The sequence below is a fragment of the Schistocerca gregaria genome, chromosome 3, assembly GCF_023897955.1.
Source record: "Schistocerca gregaria isolate iqSchGreg1 chromosome 3, iqSchGreg1.2, whole genome shotgun sequence".
Taxonomy (NCBI): Eukaryota; Metazoa; Arthropoda; class Insecta; order Orthoptera; family Acrididae; genus Schistocerca; species Schistocerca gregaria.
In genome coordinates this window covers 754,622,577-754,641,069 of record NC_064922.1, presented here as the reverse complement: position 1 = coordinate 754,641,069, position 18,493 = coordinate 754,622,577, and the positions used below count along the sequence as shown (strand labels likewise).

General features: G+C 41.5%; 1 protein-coding gene across 4 annotated transcripts in view; it reads left to right on the top strand.

The window, feature by feature from the left end:
* Positions 1–18,493, top strand: part of LOC126353929 (uncharacterized protein C2orf42 homolog) — a 250,331-nt gene that overhangs the window by 178,502 nt on the left and 53,336 nt on the right. For all 4 annotated transcript variants that reach the window (XM_050003187.1, XM_050003188.1, XM_050003190.1 and 1 more), the window contains one exon: positions 16,306–16,516. In XM_050003187.1, the coding sequence (XP_049859144.1) occupies positions 16,306–16,516 (211 nt within the window). The remainder of the gene's footprint in view (positions 1–16,305; positions 16,517–18,493) is intronic.

The window sequence follows — 18,493 nt, the reverse complement described above, 5'->3', positions numbered from 1 at the left end:
TGCTGAAGTTTGTATAGTTTCAGGTTGACTATCCTCACTGTGATCCATCCAGTTTCCATAACAGATCGCTCCAGGGGAAATCTTTTGGCTTGCAGTTTATGCAGTGCTTCTTGAACGTAAAAGATGTATCAAGTGTCATTCCCAGATATTTTGGAATATAACAGGGTTCCAGTTCAACACCTGACTATGCCATCTTTAATTTACTGCTAGCTTCCCTGTTTCTCAAATGAAAAGTACACACTTGGGTCCTTGAGTGATTTGGTTAAGTTGGTTTGAGTTGTAGTATATGGAAAGTTGTTTAAGGGCATTCATAATGGTATTCTCCATCAGTTCACCCAAAACCTGAAAACAACCCAATATTTTTTGAGGAGAGTAAAAAGAAATTTTGGTTTCATTGTAACAAAATATGGCACTAAGCTTTTTGCAGAGATTGAATTTTATGTAACAAAGTAATCAACTAATAGTTATGTGACAGGCATGTGTGTAATAAATGGAACTGAATTTAATTTGATCCTGTAGCATTACATTGTGTACAGGAAATATATGTGTAATTTAGGAAACTTCAGATACAGAAAAAACTAATTATCATTTGCTATTATTCCTATGAATTTTGATTACACTCTCTAATATCATTGATTCTAAAGAACAATATACACAAATTTAATTCAGTGGGTACTCTGCAATACGGTAAGATTCCTTTTCCACCAGAGAGTTTATTTGGAAGTTAGTGTCAAGTATGCTGACTTTTGGCAGACTACTTAGTAACTTGAAATCCAAGTACTTAGATTCTTTTTCAGGCATTGTTGGTCTGCAGGCTATGATTTGTGTATTGTTCTTCCTCAGTGTGCTGTGGGTGGGTACATTAAAATTTGTAATCTGCTGTGAGCTATCTTTTGTTATGTATATGTAAAAGTTAAAAATGCATATATTTTTGTAGCAGTTTCTGCATATTTCGAATTTCCTTTTCAGAAAATGATCATAATTGCTTTTTTTATGTGAATACACATACTGTTTCTCAAATTTTTGAGTTTTCCTATACTGTCATTCCATACTTCAGGTACAGTACAAAGAACCCACAATATAACGTGCACAGTAGCTGCTTCAGTATGAATAGGATGGGGCTGAGTTTCTTACGTACAAAATTAATATATGGTTTCTATTTCAACTCATTATACACAGTAATACATAAGAATCTAGTCGATTCTACTTCTTCTAACTTTGTATCCATTTTTATATTCATGTGCATATACTCCTCTTTGTTTTTGAATATTCCATGTTTGCAGATATATACGCTCTTCTCTTAATCTGTTCAAAATTTTTGCCACAATTCACTATTGCCACATCATCTGCATGCATTATTTTCTTCTCTTTCTCCTCAACACCTATATCATTTGTTGTTGTTGTTGTTGTTGTTGTGGTCGTGGTCATGGTCTTTAGCTTGAAGACTGTTTTGGTGCCGCTCTCCTTGCTGCTCTATCCTGTGCAAGTCTTTTCATTCCTGAATAATTACTGCAACTTACATCCTTCTGAATCTGCTTACTGTATTCATCTCTTGGTCTCCCTCTGCGAGTTTTACCCCTAACACTTCCTTCAGTACTAAATTGATGATCTTTTGATGTCTCAGAATGTGTCTTATCAACTGATCATTTTTTAAATCAAGTTGTGCCGCAGATTTCTTGTCTCCCCACCTTACATGATCTGTCCATCTAATCTGCAGTGTTCTTTGGTAGCAACCAAGGGAGGTGGTGCTGTGGTTAGCACACTGGCCCCACATTTAGGAAAATGATGATTCAAACCCACATCCAATCATCCTGAATTCGATTTTCCAAGATTTCCCTAAAGTGCTTCAGGAAATGCTGGAATGATTCCTTTGAAAGAACACAGCTGATTTCTTTTCCTATTCTCCCTTCTGTTTTCCTTCCTATTCTCCCTTCTTCCCTGACTTGAGCTTGTGCACCATCTCTAACGACCTTGTTGTCGAACTGATTTCCTTTCCCTCCTCCTCTCTTCAGTAGCGCCACATTTGAAAAGCTTCTATTTGCATCTTGTCTAAACTATGTATTGTCCATGTTTCTCTTCCATACATGAGTACATTCCAAACAAATGCCTACGGAAAAGATTCTCTAAAACTTAAATCTATATTGAATGTTAACAAATTTCTCTTCTTCAGAAACACTGTTCTTGCCATTGCCAGTATGCATTTTACACTGAAGTGACAAAAGTCATGTGATACCTTCTAATATCATGTTTTGTTGTGTCTAGAAATCCTGCATACTCGGTTCATTAGACAAACAATCAAACAACTCGTATTAGTGAGTTTTATTACAGCAAGACAAGTACAAATACTTAACTTTCATCTGAGAACTGAACTGCAGTGACTGCTGATTTGTAACTTTGTAGAGAATGCTTATGAAGAGGTTACGATGTGTCAGCTAATGAAGAAGCTAACATTGACCCTGCTATCAACGTGGCTGCCACCAGTCAGGCATGGCGCTTATGTTGTCTTCACCTAGGGGCCGCCACTGTCGTGTTGTTGTCCTGGTGTCCTGGAGGGAGGTCGCTCAGTGTGCGATTTGCTGACGTCTTCTCGTAGCCTTCTCTTCTCTGTTGTTCCCGACTGGCATGCCGCAACAGACCATCGTCGTATCGACAACAGGAGGGAGAGGGGAGGATGCAGGAGAATGGATGCTCTGATGGACCGGAACCTGTGGCTGCAGGGGACATCGGACTTTTGGTTGTACCCCACCATCCGCCTGGAGGCGAGAAACAGTTGCAATGACGGATCCTCGGTGTGTGTGGTGCGAAGTTTGGCCGTCTGCTGCTTGAAGCTTCTGACAAAATCTAGATACTGTACTCCATTGAGTTCACAGAATGTTTCACCTTCATTTGACATGAACTGAGGGCTGGTGTCTGACACTGACTTCAGGCAAACCTTCGAGGCAAAAATAGAGGACATTGCCTGAACTGTACTATGTGACATTGTTGAGTTCATTGGCATAGCAAAAGGAAACTTGCTTGAGTCTACCACAATCAACCAAAGAATGTTCCAAAAAGGACCCGCAAAGTCTATGTGGACACGTTGCCATGGTGATTGCAACTTAAGCCAAGCAGAGAATTTTTGTGGCAGAGTGGACAGATTTTCCGCACTTGCGTGACACTGTGACGTCATCTGTTCTGTTTGGGTGTCCATACCCTGCCAAGTACAGTGTCACACTCTAGTTGTTGCATATGAACAATCTGCCAATGTTGTTGGTGAAGTAACTGTCACATTTCTTTTTGCAACGCTTTGGCGCTCAACTCATGTGACTGTCCACTGTCTTTTGAACAAGAATCACATCTTTCTGTATTGCGAGACTATGCTGACATGCAAAATATTGGCACACTTCAGAGTTCTTTATGCTGTGCAGTGAGCAATTCCAAGATGTGTGAATGTCTTTTAGCAAAATGTGAAAATCTGAATCAATTTCTGTGGCCAGTTGTGCAATTTTCCTGTAGTTCAAAGGAAAGGATCGAAGCAGTTCAGAATCATGAGCACCGACATGAAAGCAAGATGCAGCAGAAGCGTCAGAGTCTGTATCAGGGCAACTTGGAATACCCGAAAGTGCGTCTGCATTACCATGTTGAGCTGTCAGACAATACACAATCTCATAGTGGAATTGAGACAACAACAAAGCCCATATTTGCAATTTTTGGGCAGTTCATACAGGAACCAGCTTCATCGGATGAAACAAGGACTGCAATGGCTTGTGATCTGTTGTTGTCTTCAGTCCTGAGACTGGTTTGATGCAGCTCTCCATGCTACTCTATCCTGTGCAAGCTCCTTCATCTCCCAGTACCTACTGCAACCTACATCCTTCTGAATCTGCTTAGTGTATTCATCTCTTCGTCTCCCTCTACGATTTTTACCCTCAACGCTGCCCTCCAGTACTAAATTGGTGATCCCTTGATGCCTCAGAACATGTCCTACCAACCAATCCCTTCTTCTGGTCAAGTTGTGCCACAAGCTCCTCTTGTCCCCAATTCTATTCAGTACTTCATTAGTTATGTGATCTACCCATCTAATCTTCAGCATTCTTCTTTAGCACCACATTTCAAAAGCTTCTATTCTCTTCTTGTCCAAACTATTTATCGTCCACATTTCACTTCGCTACACAGCTACACTCCATACAAATACTTTCAGAAACGACTTCCTGACACTTAAATCAATATTCGATGTTAACAAATTTCTCTGCTTCAGAAACGCTTTCCTTGCCATTGCCAGTCTACATTTTATTCCCTCTGTACTTCGACCATCATCAGTTATTTTGCTCCCCAAATAGCAAAACTCCTTTACTAATTCCCTCAGCATCACCCAACTTAATTCGACTACACTCCATTATCCTCATTTTTCTTTTGTTGATGTTCATCTTACATCCTCCTTTCAAGACACTGTCAATTACGTTCAGCTGCTCTTGCAAGTCCTGACAGAATTACAATGTCATCGGCGAACCTCAAAGTTTTTATTTCTTCTCCATGGATTTTAATACCTACTACGAATTTTTCTTTTGTTTTCTTTACTGCTTGCTCAATATACAGATTGAATAACATCGGGGATAGGCTACAACCCTGTCTCACTCCTTTCCCAACCACTGCTTCCCTTTCATGCCCCTCGACTTTAATAACTGCCATCTGGTTTCTGTACAAATTGTAAATAGCCTTTCGCTCCCTGTATTTTACCCCTGCCATCTTTAGAATTTGAAAGAGAGTATTCCAGTCAACATTGTCAAAAGCTTTGTCTAAGTCTACAAAGGCTAGAAACGTAGGATTGCCTTTCATTAATCTATTTTCTAAGACGAGTCGTAGGGTCAGAATTGCCTCACGTGTTCCAACATTTCTACGTAATCCAAACTGATCTTTCCCGAGGGCAGCTTAATCCAGTTTTTCCATTCGTCTGTAAAGAATTCCCATTAGTATTTTGCAGCTGTGACTTATTAAACTGATAGTTCAGTAATTTTCACATCTGTGAACACCTGATTTGTTTGGGATTGGAATTATTATATTCTTCTTGAAGTCTGAGGTTATTTAACCTGTCTCATACATCTTGCTCACCAGATGGTAGAGTTTTGTCAGGACTGGCTCTCCCAAGGCTGTCAATAGTTCTAATGGAATGTTGTCTACTCCGGGGGCCTTGTTTCGACTCTGGTCTTTCAGTGCTCTGTCAAACTCTTCACACAGTATCATATCTCCAATTTCATCTTCATCTACCTACTCTTCTATTTCCATAATATTGTCTTCAAGTACATCACCCTTGTATAGACCCTCTGTATACTCCTTCCACCTTTCTGCTTTCCCTTCCATCTGAGCTCTTGATATTCATGCAAGTGGTTCTCCTTTCTCCAAAGGTCTCTTTAATTTTCCTGTAGGCAGTATCTATCTTACCCCTAGTGAGATAACCCTCCACATCCTTACATTTGTCCTCTAGCCATCCCTGCTTAGCCATTTTGCGCTTCCTGTCAATCTCGTTTTTGAGATGTTTGTATTCCTTTTTGCCTGCTTCATTTGCTGCATTTTTATATTTTCTCCTTTCATCAATTAAATTCAATATTTCTTCTGTTTGCCAAGGATTACTACTAGCCCTTGTCTTGTTACGTACTCGATCCTCTGCCACCTTCACTATTTCATCTCTCAAAGCTACCCATTCTTCTTCTACTGTATTTCTTTCCCCCACTCCTGTCAATTGTTCACTTATGCTCTCCCTGAAACTCTGTACAACCTCTGGTTCTTTCACTTTATCCAGGTCCCATCTCCTTAAATTCCCACCTTTTTGCAGTTTCTTCATTTTTAATCTACATTTCATAACCAATAGGTTGTGGTCAGAGTCCACATCTGCCCCTGGAAATGTCTTACAATTTAAAACCTGGTTCCTAACTCTCTGTCTTACCATTATATAATCTATCTGATACCTTCTAGTGTCTCCAGGCTTTTTCCATGTATCTGTTACTAAGTAGAATTTTCTGCTATACAAATAGTTGTGAAATGTAATGACACCAAACACAATAGGCAATGTCTCTTTCTCTGTTTGTGAATAGTTACACTGAGATTTGTACAGCACTTTTGATGTGATAACAATAGGCCTCTCTTTATCACCAAATCTGTGCAAAGCACTGTGCTGATCCCTTAAGAGAAAGTGTCAACTTGTAACACAACTGGTTTGTCAGGATCAAATTGAACCAAGCATCAGTCACTGAGCAATGCATCTTTAAGTTTTTGAAAAGCTTCTTGGTACTCTTCTGCCCAAACAAAGGAGACGTTCTTGCGACGCAAGCATCACACTGGAGCTGCAATTTGTTCAGCATTCCATATGGAGCAGATATAATAGTTCATTTTCCCTAAGACTGACTGCAATTCTGTGACAATGTGAGGAAGTGGCAGGTCACGTATGGCTAACAAATGTGACTGAAGAGAAAGTACACCTTGACTGTTTATGATGTGACCACGATACTGCAGCTCAGGTTTTAAAAAGATCACACTTACCCAGTCTGCACTTTAGTCCTGCCTCATATAACACACAAATCAAGAAACCCAAATTTTCAATATGTTCTTCAGGTGTACGACCTTCTACAACAATATTGTCCAAATAGTTTTAACAGCATGGTACTTGAGAAGACTTTGTCCTGCAATGCAATGGGAACAGTTGAGGCCCAGCAAAATTTCAGCTTAGCATTGTCTTTCATAGTAATATGTGCAACAAAATTGGTAGCCTTGCCTAAACCTACAGAAAAGGGTTCAGGGAATTCATTCAGCAGGCTACCTACACTGTTTTTGGCATTGAATGCAGTCACTGACAACACAGTATCATGAATTTGAAAGCCATACAAATCATATGAATCAAGGCCAGATATGTTCCCACAGTCACTTGATTGTAGCACAGTGAAAGTCACAGTCGGCGTACCCGAGCGATACACGGCAGGCAAAGTACATTTTCTGAGAACGGGAATACCTTGTCCATTATAAGTCGTCGGGTGTGTGCTAGTTTTAGACATGCTTGGGAAGCCTAACAGTTCATATGTGTTATGATTCAGCAGTGTAACAGAGGCACCCATGTCCAACTGAAATTTCACGTTTTCCACTAAGATGCAAATGAACAAAAAATTTGTTGGCCTGACGTAGCACAGAAGAAACTGTTTGTTTGCTAGTTTTGCTAATGCTTTTTATACACTGCATTGATTACATGGGCATTATGACTAGATTTTTGTAAGTGGGCGGAATTCTTATGTTTGTTCCATTCAAATATATGGATTGTATGTGTTATTTCTTGCCACAAGCTTAACACTGTGCTTGTCTAGAAAGCAATCTTGGTGTTTGTGCCATGACTAACACCAAGGACATGACTTAATTCTATACACTGATGTAGTTTCCTCGTTTAGAGAACCGTTTATATGGCTTGGCGTGTGCATGCTGTTGCTGCCTACTGGGCTGGTCAAGAGCAAGGGATCGACTCAACCCATCAAATTGGTGGCTGTTCAGATTTATTGGCCGCTGCGGCTCCTGAATCATACTTATCTAGAATTTGCACTGTGTGATGAAATGACACATCTGACTATTTCAAAATCTCTTAGGTTGACACCAGTTACATTGTACATGATTGCATCACACAACGTAACATCTGAGTATAAAGCACCACAAGCACATTTGAATTTCCTTGTCATGCCCTGCAAATCTGTTACCCACTTGCGAAATTTTTTTTTCTGACCTTTTCTTGCAATGAAAGAATTGGTACCTAGCTGCCACCACATTCACTTCCTTGTCGTAATAGTTAGTTAAAGAACCTACAACCTGATCATAGGAAAGTTCACCCAGAGTGGCATTAGGGAACGATTTCTGAATTAGGCAAAAGACTGCAGTTCCTACTGTTGACAAAAAGTGATGTAGTTTCACAGTACCTGATACTTTGTGAGCAATGATGTGGGCTTCATACTGTTGTAACCACTTGAGCCAATCATCTTCTTTTTTATTAAACTAGTGAAAAGGTGGTATGGCACTTGGAGCTACAGTTATTGCATGTTAGTCTGGTGGGCATGCAGTGTCTGTTGCTTTGGTGGCCAGTAACTGCTGTACTGTGTTTAGAAGGGTTGCAATCTGCTCCATCTGAAACTGAAACAACTGTGTTAGCTGTGTTGCATATACCGATTGCAGCTGAGCTGCCTGAGCAGGGGGTAGTAGATGTGGGTTGCTCATTTTGGAACAGGCAAATGCAACAAACAGACAGTGCAAGCAATAAAAAGAAACACACAAGCAAAGAAAATTTATGCAACACCCACCTGAAAACACTGAATAGGAAAAAAAAAACACTTTAACAGACACTGTTAAAAGATGTAAATACACCACTGCAAAGAAAGACAAAGTAGAATTAAGGCACCAGAAAAACACAAAAGCCCACGACAGAACAAAACAGAGACAATCTGTGGCAGCTGATAGCTCTGGGTTCGAAGTATTAACAGGTTGTTGGTATATTAATGCTCTTATATCGTCGGTACCATGTCATTTGTACATCTCATCACCATGTTGTTGTGTCTAGGAATGCTGCATACCAGTACTTGGTTCACTAGACAAACAATCAAACAACTTCTATTAATGAGTTTTATTACAACAAGACAAGTACAAATACTTAACATTGATCTGAAAATTGAATTGCAATGTCTGCTGATCCGTAACTGTACTACGTAGAGATTGCTAGTGAAGAGACTACGATGTTTGGCTAATAAAGTGGTTAACATTGAAGCTGCTATTGAAGTGGCTGCCACCAGTCGGGCGCAGTGCTTATGTCATCTTCATCTAGGGGCCGCTGCTGTGGCGTTGTCGTCTTGGTGGGAGGTCAGTCATCATGCTACTGGCTGACATCTTTTTATAGCCTTCTCTTCTCTGTCGTTCCTGACTGGCATGCTGGTGCTGACTTTACACCGTGACATGTTCGGCTCCTTTTGCCCAGTGTAATGCAGCAATTCGACTTGGCATGGACCCAACAAATTCGAATTGGCATGGACTCAACAAATCATTGGAAGTCCCCTGCAGAAATATTGAGCCATGCTGCCTCTGTAGCCGTCCATAATTGTGAAAGTTTTGCCAGTGCTGGATATTGTTCACAAACTGGCCTCTTGATTATGCCCCTTAAATGTTTATTGGAATTCATGTTGCATGATATGAGGGCCAAATCATTTGCTGGAACTGTCCAGAATGCTCTTCAACAAATCACAAACAATTGTGGCCTGGTTACATGACATTGTTGTTTGGGAACATGAAGTCCATGAATAGCTGAAAAAGATCTCCAAGTAGCTGAACATAACCATTTCCAGTCAATTATTGGTTCAGTTGGACTAGATGGCCCAGTCCATTCCATTTAAATACAGCCCACACCATTATGAAGCCACCACCAGCTTGCACAGTGCCGTGTTGACAACTTGGGTACCTGGCTTTGTGGGGTCTACACTACCTCTTGAATCCTACCATCAGCTCTTACCAATTGAAATTGGGATTCGTCTGACCAGGGCATGTTTTCTTGTTGCTTAGAGTTCAAATGATATGGTCATGAGCCCAGGAGGGGTGCTACAGGTGATGTGTTGTTAGCAAAGGCACTCGTGTCAGTCATCTGCACTGGACTCGCATTCGGGAGGACGTCGGTTCAATCCCATCTCCAGCCATCCTGATTTAGGGTTTCCGTGATATCCCTAAATCGTTTCAGGCAAATGCCGGGATGGTTTCTTTGAAAGGGCGCGGCCGATTTCCTTCCCAATCCTTCCCTAACCCAAGCTTGCGCTCCGTCTCCAATGACCTCGTTGTCGACGGGACGTTGAACACTAACCACCACTGCCAGTCATCTGCTGCCACGGCCCATTAATGCCAGATTTTGCCACATTGTTCTAACAGATATGTTCATTGCACATCCCACATTGATTTCTGCAGTTATTTCACTTAGTGATCTGTATGTGTTAGCAGTGACAACTCTGTGCAGACGCTGCTGCTCTTGGTCGTTAAGTGAAGGCCATCGGCTACTGTGTTATCCATGGTGAGAGGTAATGCTTGAAATTTTGTATTTTCAGCAATCTCTTAACAAAGTGGATATCAAAATATTGAATTCCCTAATGATTTCCAAAGTGGAATGTCCCTTGCTTTTCCAACTACCGCTCCAATCACGTCGAAAACCTTTCCGCATGAATCACAAATGTTAGCTCCGCCAATGAACTGCCCTTGGATACCTTATGTACATGATATTACCACCATCTTTGTTTGTGCACATCGCTGTCATGACTTCTGTCACATCAGTATATATATCCTGTGTTCTTCAGCCATCATTATTTTTCTGGCCAAACAGCAAAACTCATCTACTACTTTAAGTGTCTTGTTTTCTAATTCAATTCCCTCAACATAACCTGTTTTATTTGACTACTTTCCATTATCCTTTGATTTGCTTTTGTTGATGTTCATTGTATATTCTCCTCTTAAGACACTGTCCATTCCATTCAACTGCTCTTCCAGTCATTTGCTGACTCTGATAGAATTAAAATGTCATTGACAAATCTGAAAGTTGTTTTTCTTCTTCTCCCTGAATTGTAATTCTTACTGCAGCTATTTCTTTGGTTTCCTTTACTACTTGGTCAATGTACAAATCGAATAATACTGGGGACAGGCTACCACTCCACTCCCTTCTCATCCACTGCTTCCCTTTCATGCCTCTCTACTCTTATAACTGCTGTCTGGTTTTTGTCTTTCCGTAACCTATCTTCTCAGATAAGTTGTAGGGTCAGCATTGCCTCGCATGTTCCTACATTTCTTTGGAATCCAAACTGATCCAACCCAAGCTCAGCTTCTACTAGTTTTTCCATTCTTGTGTAAAAAACTTGGTTTAGTATTTTGCAACCATGACTTATTACACTGAAATCTGTAATATTTAAACCTGTCAGCATGTGCTTTCTTTGGAATTGAACTTATTACATTCGTCTTGAAGTCTGAGGGTACTTCACCTGTCTAATACATCTTGCACACCAGATGGAAGAATTTCATCATGGCTGGCTCTCCCATTTATGAACAGACTTAACATTACCAGAGCCTGTGGCACTCTTTGTTTGATCGCATTGGTTTCTAATTGGTATGAGGTCTTCTTTGATACATACTGTTGCATAGGTATGATCATCTCCTTTTTCCAGCTTGCCTTTGAATGTCATAGTTTTCCAATTTTTGTATCAGTATTTCATGTACAATGTTATCGAATGCTTTAGAGACAGTGTTTCTCTCCATATCTATCAGCAACAAGTTACCATTTTTATTCAGAAAGATGCTGATCTTGCCACCAAGTATCTGCACACAGAAAACAGTCTTGTCATCTGTCATTACACAGGTAGTTCCAAAATAATTTTCATTAGCTATGAGTAATCTTGCAGCTTCACTATTTCAGCCTGCTGGAGCTTTTTGATTTGAATATGTAAAGAAACTCCACCACCTTTGTGTTTAGCTCTGCAGAGGTAACAGGAAAAGATATTCACCTGTATTGGTTGATTATCTATCTGACTTCCAGTTAGCCCATGTCCAGTAACGCATAATATGTCTGGTTGTATTTCACTTAGGAATACTTCGGCTTCTAGTTTCTTGTTACCATCGTATCGGATATACTGGTGTAGTACTTTTACGTAATTTTCATTCTGCCAACCTACATGCTGGGAATTGCATTGTGAAAGCCTATTCTGTAGTGCCTTCTCCTTTGGGTGGTTCTTATATTTGGAGTTTTCAGCTAGAACTTCTGATTTTTCACCCGTTTCAGGCCACATTAGTTCTGCCTGGATCTTGCACAGACACTTCTAGCTGAACGAATTATGTTTCTTGTCTTCTTAGGAATTTCTTCGTTTCTGCTGTTGATCTTTAACAAATTTATTCTAAAGTATACAAGTAGTCACATTTGGAACCAGAAATCAGAAATTAATTTTTATTCCTTTGTACAGATATGGTCTTGCTTTTTGTAGTGATCAAGCAATACACAAAACCATTCCAAGTAACACAAATATGGCTTCATTCATAAACCTCTGAACAATAATGTAAATAAGCCTCTCATGACTTCACATGTAACAAGGCAAGAGATTCATACAAAAGATGCAGCATAAACAATACCCAGAACAACTGCTGTGAGTGGTACAAACTAAAAGAACATAGAGTGAGTCACCACTGCTCTGCACATGTGTAGGTGCCAAGTCACCAGTAGATGGCATGGCAGAGACAGTACTGTGTGCAAACTTGCTGCAGGTGGCCTCTAGCTGGCCTGTGCTGATACATTTGGGTGTTAATTTAAGTACACATACGGTGCCCTCACACTCAGATGCACTAGTAGCAGTATACAGCACCCCTCTCCATCATGCATGGAGGGCACCCAGTCAATGGAGGAGATGCCGGTGGCCTGAAAAGAGATGCGTCTGTCACATCCAGAGTGGTAGCAGCCAATGCTGATGGCAAGGGTGGGACGATGTGCTGGGTGAGCACCGGAGCGTAGGGCTGGAATGTGTGGAGACACGGGCACACCTGAGGATGGTGGGCCTGTACAGCGTCCAATGACAGCACTGAAGAGGAGGATGCCATCGCCATCTCTGCATTGTCATCAGCAAGCAGGTTACAGTATGGAAGAAATGGGGCTGGACCCAGTGGTGACGAAGGTTGAGCTGATGATGGCGAGGGGGCCAGTGGAGGTGGCCGAACTGCAACAGCAGACTGCAGTAACGGACCCAAGGCCGGAGATAGATCAGTTCTCAGTGCTGTGAAGCTGGAACTCCAGGACGCCGCACATTAAGGAGGCAGCCAATAGGACAGGAGCACCTTCATAGCAGGTGACTATGGGCTCGAGACGGAAGGTGACAGGGTGAGCTGCTGCGACAGGGGCTGCACCCACAAATGGTTAGCTTCTGGTGCGAGTGGGAGCGCAAGTGATCAAAGTGGTGCACCATGGGCCTGTCGACTGTACGGGTGTCACAAAGCTGGCATCCCTGACAGTGGACCACAGTGGCCTCTACCCACTTGGGCTTGTGCCAAAACCCTCACTCCCACACCAGCAATCCCAGCACGAAGTACATGGAGGCATCCGACTGCTGCAGTGAAGCAACTTGGATGAGCTCTGCTCTTGCATAGACATGAAGCGATTGGTGCTCAGAAAATCAAGAAGGGTATTGTCCGGCAGAGAATCCACCACAGACTTTTTTACGTGGGACTCGAACGTACACACTCATCATTCCACCTCGTCATTTGAATGAGAGTGGAATGGCCTCTTTTTCCACCTGAGAGTAATGCTCCTGTTCCGGAGTGAGAGATTTAGATGTGAAAGCAACAGATCAGTTAGAGCCATGAGCATATTGGTGCACTACAACTGTGCCAAGGCTGTATTGTGAGGTGTCAGCCACCAAAAGTATGTGCTGGTCCAGAGAGAATGTCGGTAAACAAGGGGCTAAGATAATTCACATTTCAGCATCTGAAAAGCATGTTCGCAGTCCGGGCTCCAGCAAAAAGGTACATTCATTACAAGGCAATGGGTGACCCTCCCCCCCCCCCCCCCTCCCCCCCCCCCCCCCCCGTCCCCTTGCCACCGGCCTTTCCTCCTTCCCTACAGGAATTTGCGGTAGTATGTTATCTTCCGTAGAAAGGCCTGAGGATCGGAGATTTTGCAAGGTTACACTGTAAGACAGAAAACAAAGTGTGTAAAATTTTTCAAGTGATCTGTGACAGAGCAGCTCTTGACGACAATATCATCCAGATAACTAATGCATCCTGAGACAGGCATAGTTAGTTTCTCTAAAAATCATTGGGAAACAGCAGGAACACTAGCTCCACCAAAAGTAAGGTGCAAATATTGATAGAGACCAAAAGGAATATTCAAAGCTAGAACTCGCTTAGGCTCTTCGTCCACTGGAACATGCAGATGTGCTTCAGGTAAATCAATTTTAGAAAAGTACTGGCCACCAAAAATTTTTGCCAACAGTTCCTCCTGGCATGGGAAATGCTATATTGCCACGATCGCTGCACATTGACAGTATTACTGAAGTCGCTACAGAAGCAAAGTTTTGCTGACAGCTCACTAACTGCATCCAGCAGAGCTGACCATTCACTAGTCATAACATGTTGCACCACCCCTAGCTACTGAAGTCTCTCCAAGTCTACTTCCACTTGAACTTTCAGGGCAACAGGGATAGGACACACATGACAAAAACTATGGGAACCGTGGATTTCAAAGAAATATGAACAGAAAAATTTGTAACAACCATATATATGCCTTCCAAAAACAAATCCGAAAAATCCTTGAATAGTGTTTCCAGTTGAATATATGGTACATGATCCAACACAAGGTTATTTGTGTTAGTGATGGAAAATCAAAAGACCTGAAATGCGTCCATCACAAACAAGTTCTCAACACTGTCATCGGCAACCACCAAAACTGTAATGGAAAAAAACCACTGACTTGCAAGAAGCAGATGTAGTAAACTGCACCAACAGCGGGCTCTTCTATTTGCTTTAACTGACCAGCTCCTGCGTGACTGGTGCCAACAGTGGCAAGCCTAAACTCACATAGATTTGAGAATTTAATAATGATACTGCAGCACCTGTGTCAGCCTGTAACTGGTGGCCTTGGCAAAAACATTTAACTTTATAAACAATTTGGGAGAAGTCACAACTATTGGAGTTTCATCGTGTATGTCCATGTCCATGTCCACATCCTGAGCAATCTTTGGTGAAGGACACAGGGAGCCAATGTGCTCTTTCTTTTGGCAAGTGTTACAAGAAGTCCGGAACTTAGAGCATGCTGAATGTTTGTGCTGGACAAAACAGACAGGACGAGGTGGGAACAGAGAATGCTGACACTGCCGCTGTGATGGTCATAGCCGCTTGGGCCAGTCTTGATCTGCTTGGTGCTGGGCCCACATGTTTACCACCAACACTGCTGCTTCCCCGTGCAACCTATCTGTTGTCCTAGTATGCACATCTTGTGACACTATTGCCACATCACCCCACGCGTCAGTTTGGTTACCTGCTGCCTGAGAAACTTCAAAATATTGTGCTGTTTGCAAAACTTCTGCCAGTGTACGGTTTTCACAGAGTAAAGCCTTCTGCCAAACTTCCTTGTCTGTAGCCAAACAGATAATGTGTCACACACTATAGAATCTGCATAAGAATCGTTATGGGCATAAGTAACGAAGTGACACTTGAGGCTAAGGTCGTGAAGTTTGGCAGTCCATGCCCTGTATGACTGATGTGGTATCAGGAGAATTCAACTTGCACACCACTATGACGTGTTCGTGTATGATGGTTGTTGGACAATAAACTGCACATGTGATCAAAAGTAAGAGCTGCTGATTCTTGTAAATGGGCAAGCTGACACAGTAATTGATGCACCTTATGTGGAATCCGTGAGGGGAATAAGACTTTGCACAAATTCGAGTGCGTCGCACCAAAAGCCAAGAAGTGCTGTCCGAGTCTTTTTTTTGTAAACTTCTCAGTCCTTGTTTGAATCATCTTCATGGAGAAAAAGTGGGCAGATAGACTGTTGGAATGGTACCCTGTTTGTTAATGGAAGCTGACTAAGTGGTCACTGCCAAAGTAAGCTGTTCAATCAGGGCCAGTAGCACAGTGTCCATAATGATTACACGTGATGAAATCACACTTCAAGATTGAACATGCAGAAACTATTCGAATCTCATTGCCAGTCGTGTAATAACCAAGTAATATATGAAACTGATATGAATAACACAAATCAGGCTTTATTCATCAACCTTTTAACAATAACGGCAGTACAGTGGAGACTATGCCATGTGCACACTTCCTACAGCTGCCCTCTAGTGACCAGTCTGCTCTGGTGCAGTTGGTGGTTGATTTAAGTACACATGTGCTACAACACTACACTCAGCACACTCACACTCACTAGTAGCAGGGTAGAGCACCTTTCTTTTAATGTATGTCAAGAACTTCCATTTATATTAGTCTACAGTTTTTTGGCTTGTTGGGTTTATTGTGACACACACACACACACACACACACACACACACACACACACGTCATCTTGTAATACCTTTGTAACTTGTTTTTGTATCCATTTCAGTAGCAAAGGTCAGGTATCCAGAGACTGTCTCATAGCGTGTGTATTTTTTTCCTTTATATAGAATGTAGTGAAATCATTTTGGAAAAGTATTTATTCTTCCAAGCTTAAATTTGTGTTTGTATAAAGTGTTGAAACATTCTTAAACACATCAATATCTGAATATGTTTCCAAGATAGTATCTGGATCCATTTTGTGTTATTTTTTTACAGGTCCTGACAGTGAAACGGAAGCGTGAGGAGCAGTCAACACTGCTTGCACTTGTTGATCAGCCCCCTCGTATAACAGAAAGCTGTGGGAACACTGTTAGTGGAAGTAACATCAACACTGTCAGTAGCAGAGAGATAGGCTGTAACACAACAAATAGGAGAGGCAGTGCTCCAAAAATACAGCAGCCTAGAAAACAGACAACAGAAATTACAGGTCTAGTTTCTTCTCCTTACCACTCCAACATGCTGTGCTCTTTGTTTTGCCTCTGCCTCCATTCTAACCCTATCAATCTCTTCCTCCTATCTCTCCCCCATGAATCTCTTTCCTCTCTATCCACACTCTGATTACATCACACTATCCATCTCTCCCCTTTTCCCCAACCCACTCACATCCCTATCCTTTCCTCACTCCTCCTACCCTCCTCCAATCCCCTCACTCTCTCACCATCGTTACGCTCACTGTCACCAGTTTCTATGATTCTCTCCCACATGATTACCGCCTCCCACTCACATCCCTATCCTTCCCTCACTCCTCCTACCCTCCTCCATTCCCCTCACTCTCTCACCATCGTTACGCTCACTGTCACCAGTTTCTGTGATTCTCTCCCACATGATTACCCCCTTCCACTTTGACTCCAGCCCCATCTCACTTTTTATTTCCTGATCTCTTCTCAGTCCCCCCCCCCCCCCTACCTGCCCCCACACCACCACCACCATTTCTGTCTCTAACTCCATGCTACTCTCTTTCTCTCTCTCTCTCTCCCCCCCCCCCTCCCCTCCGCTCCCCTCCCTTTCCCCCTCCCCCTCTCCCTCCTTCCTCCATCTCCCCGAACCCCTCTATCTCTATCTCTTTCTCCCTGTCTTTTGTCTCTGTCTACCTCTTTCTGAATATCTCTGCCTATCCTTCATCTGCCCCCCCCCCTCCCCCCAGTTTAGTTACTAGAATAACACTCAAACTGTTTGCTTCACAATTTAAAACAACTGTTTCTACTTTAAAAAGCAGTGTAATAGACTCTAAAGCTCCATATAATAGTAATGTGTTATGTAATGTGTTCTTTTGTGATTTCTTCCATTCATGGGGGGTTTAGTCATTAAGCTCAGGGTTATTGTCGGAGCAAAGCCAGTTTATCCAGCATTTTTGTACTAATTTTTAAAATTTTTTAGCAAGGGGGAGACTTTGAAATAGATCAATTTTACTTTTATAGAGAAGTTATTGAACATTTAAGGACAGTTGAAAGATTTTGTGTCCATTTGTTTTGACACTTCTTTTGTGTTAGATACCCATATTTTGCTGAAAGAACTTGTTTCATCAAACCATTGACTAATGTGGCAATAATCTTCTTCCAGGCTTTAAAAGCTATGATAACTTTTTCAATGCTCCTTCTTGTTTGAGGAGAGTTTAAATACATTTTTTAAAATAGTCTTTCAATTAATTATCCACTTTTCTCATAATTAAGATACTCCTTCTACACTTGTCATATTTCTTTGACATTATCTTTAGAAGTTTTACTGAAGACGTGATGTTTGCATGCTTTATTTCTTTGTTGATAGCCCTCGGTGTCGACGTACTGCGTTCGTCGATATACTGGCTGAAAAATGGGGGGTGGGGGTGGAAGTTTAACACTGACTACTGTAAATGACGTAACCATCAGCTGCACAGTTGCATTTGACAGTTCTTTACTTTCACTGTTCACAACCCTCCAATATTACACAGTTAATATGGCCAGTTCACTATTGGTTAACTTTTTATAAGCCTCATTAACAGTTTGCGGGCAAACATCAGCATACTGCTGCAATAGTTTACCATTGAACATGTATGAACAGTAAAAACCTAACCATGCAGTTCTTGCAGAATAATACGGTACATGTGACACTATTGAACACACTCTGTGATTATTTTAACACGTGGTCTATTTATGTTCCTCTTATTTGAAGGTCAAGTTGATGCATTGTTGTTGACCTAATCAATACTGGTTTCTCATCTGAAAATCGGCCTTGGTCTGACTGTCTTGGGATAAAAAATCAGGCCTTTATATATCCTCACAATAATAGGCACTGAAACTATACATTGTTTGATATTTGAGTTACAGAAATTACAATTAAAACATAACTCATTCAATTAACTGAATATATAGAAAAATTCCTTCTTTTAAACAGTTACTTCTACCAAAAAGGTTAGGCTGAATTATTT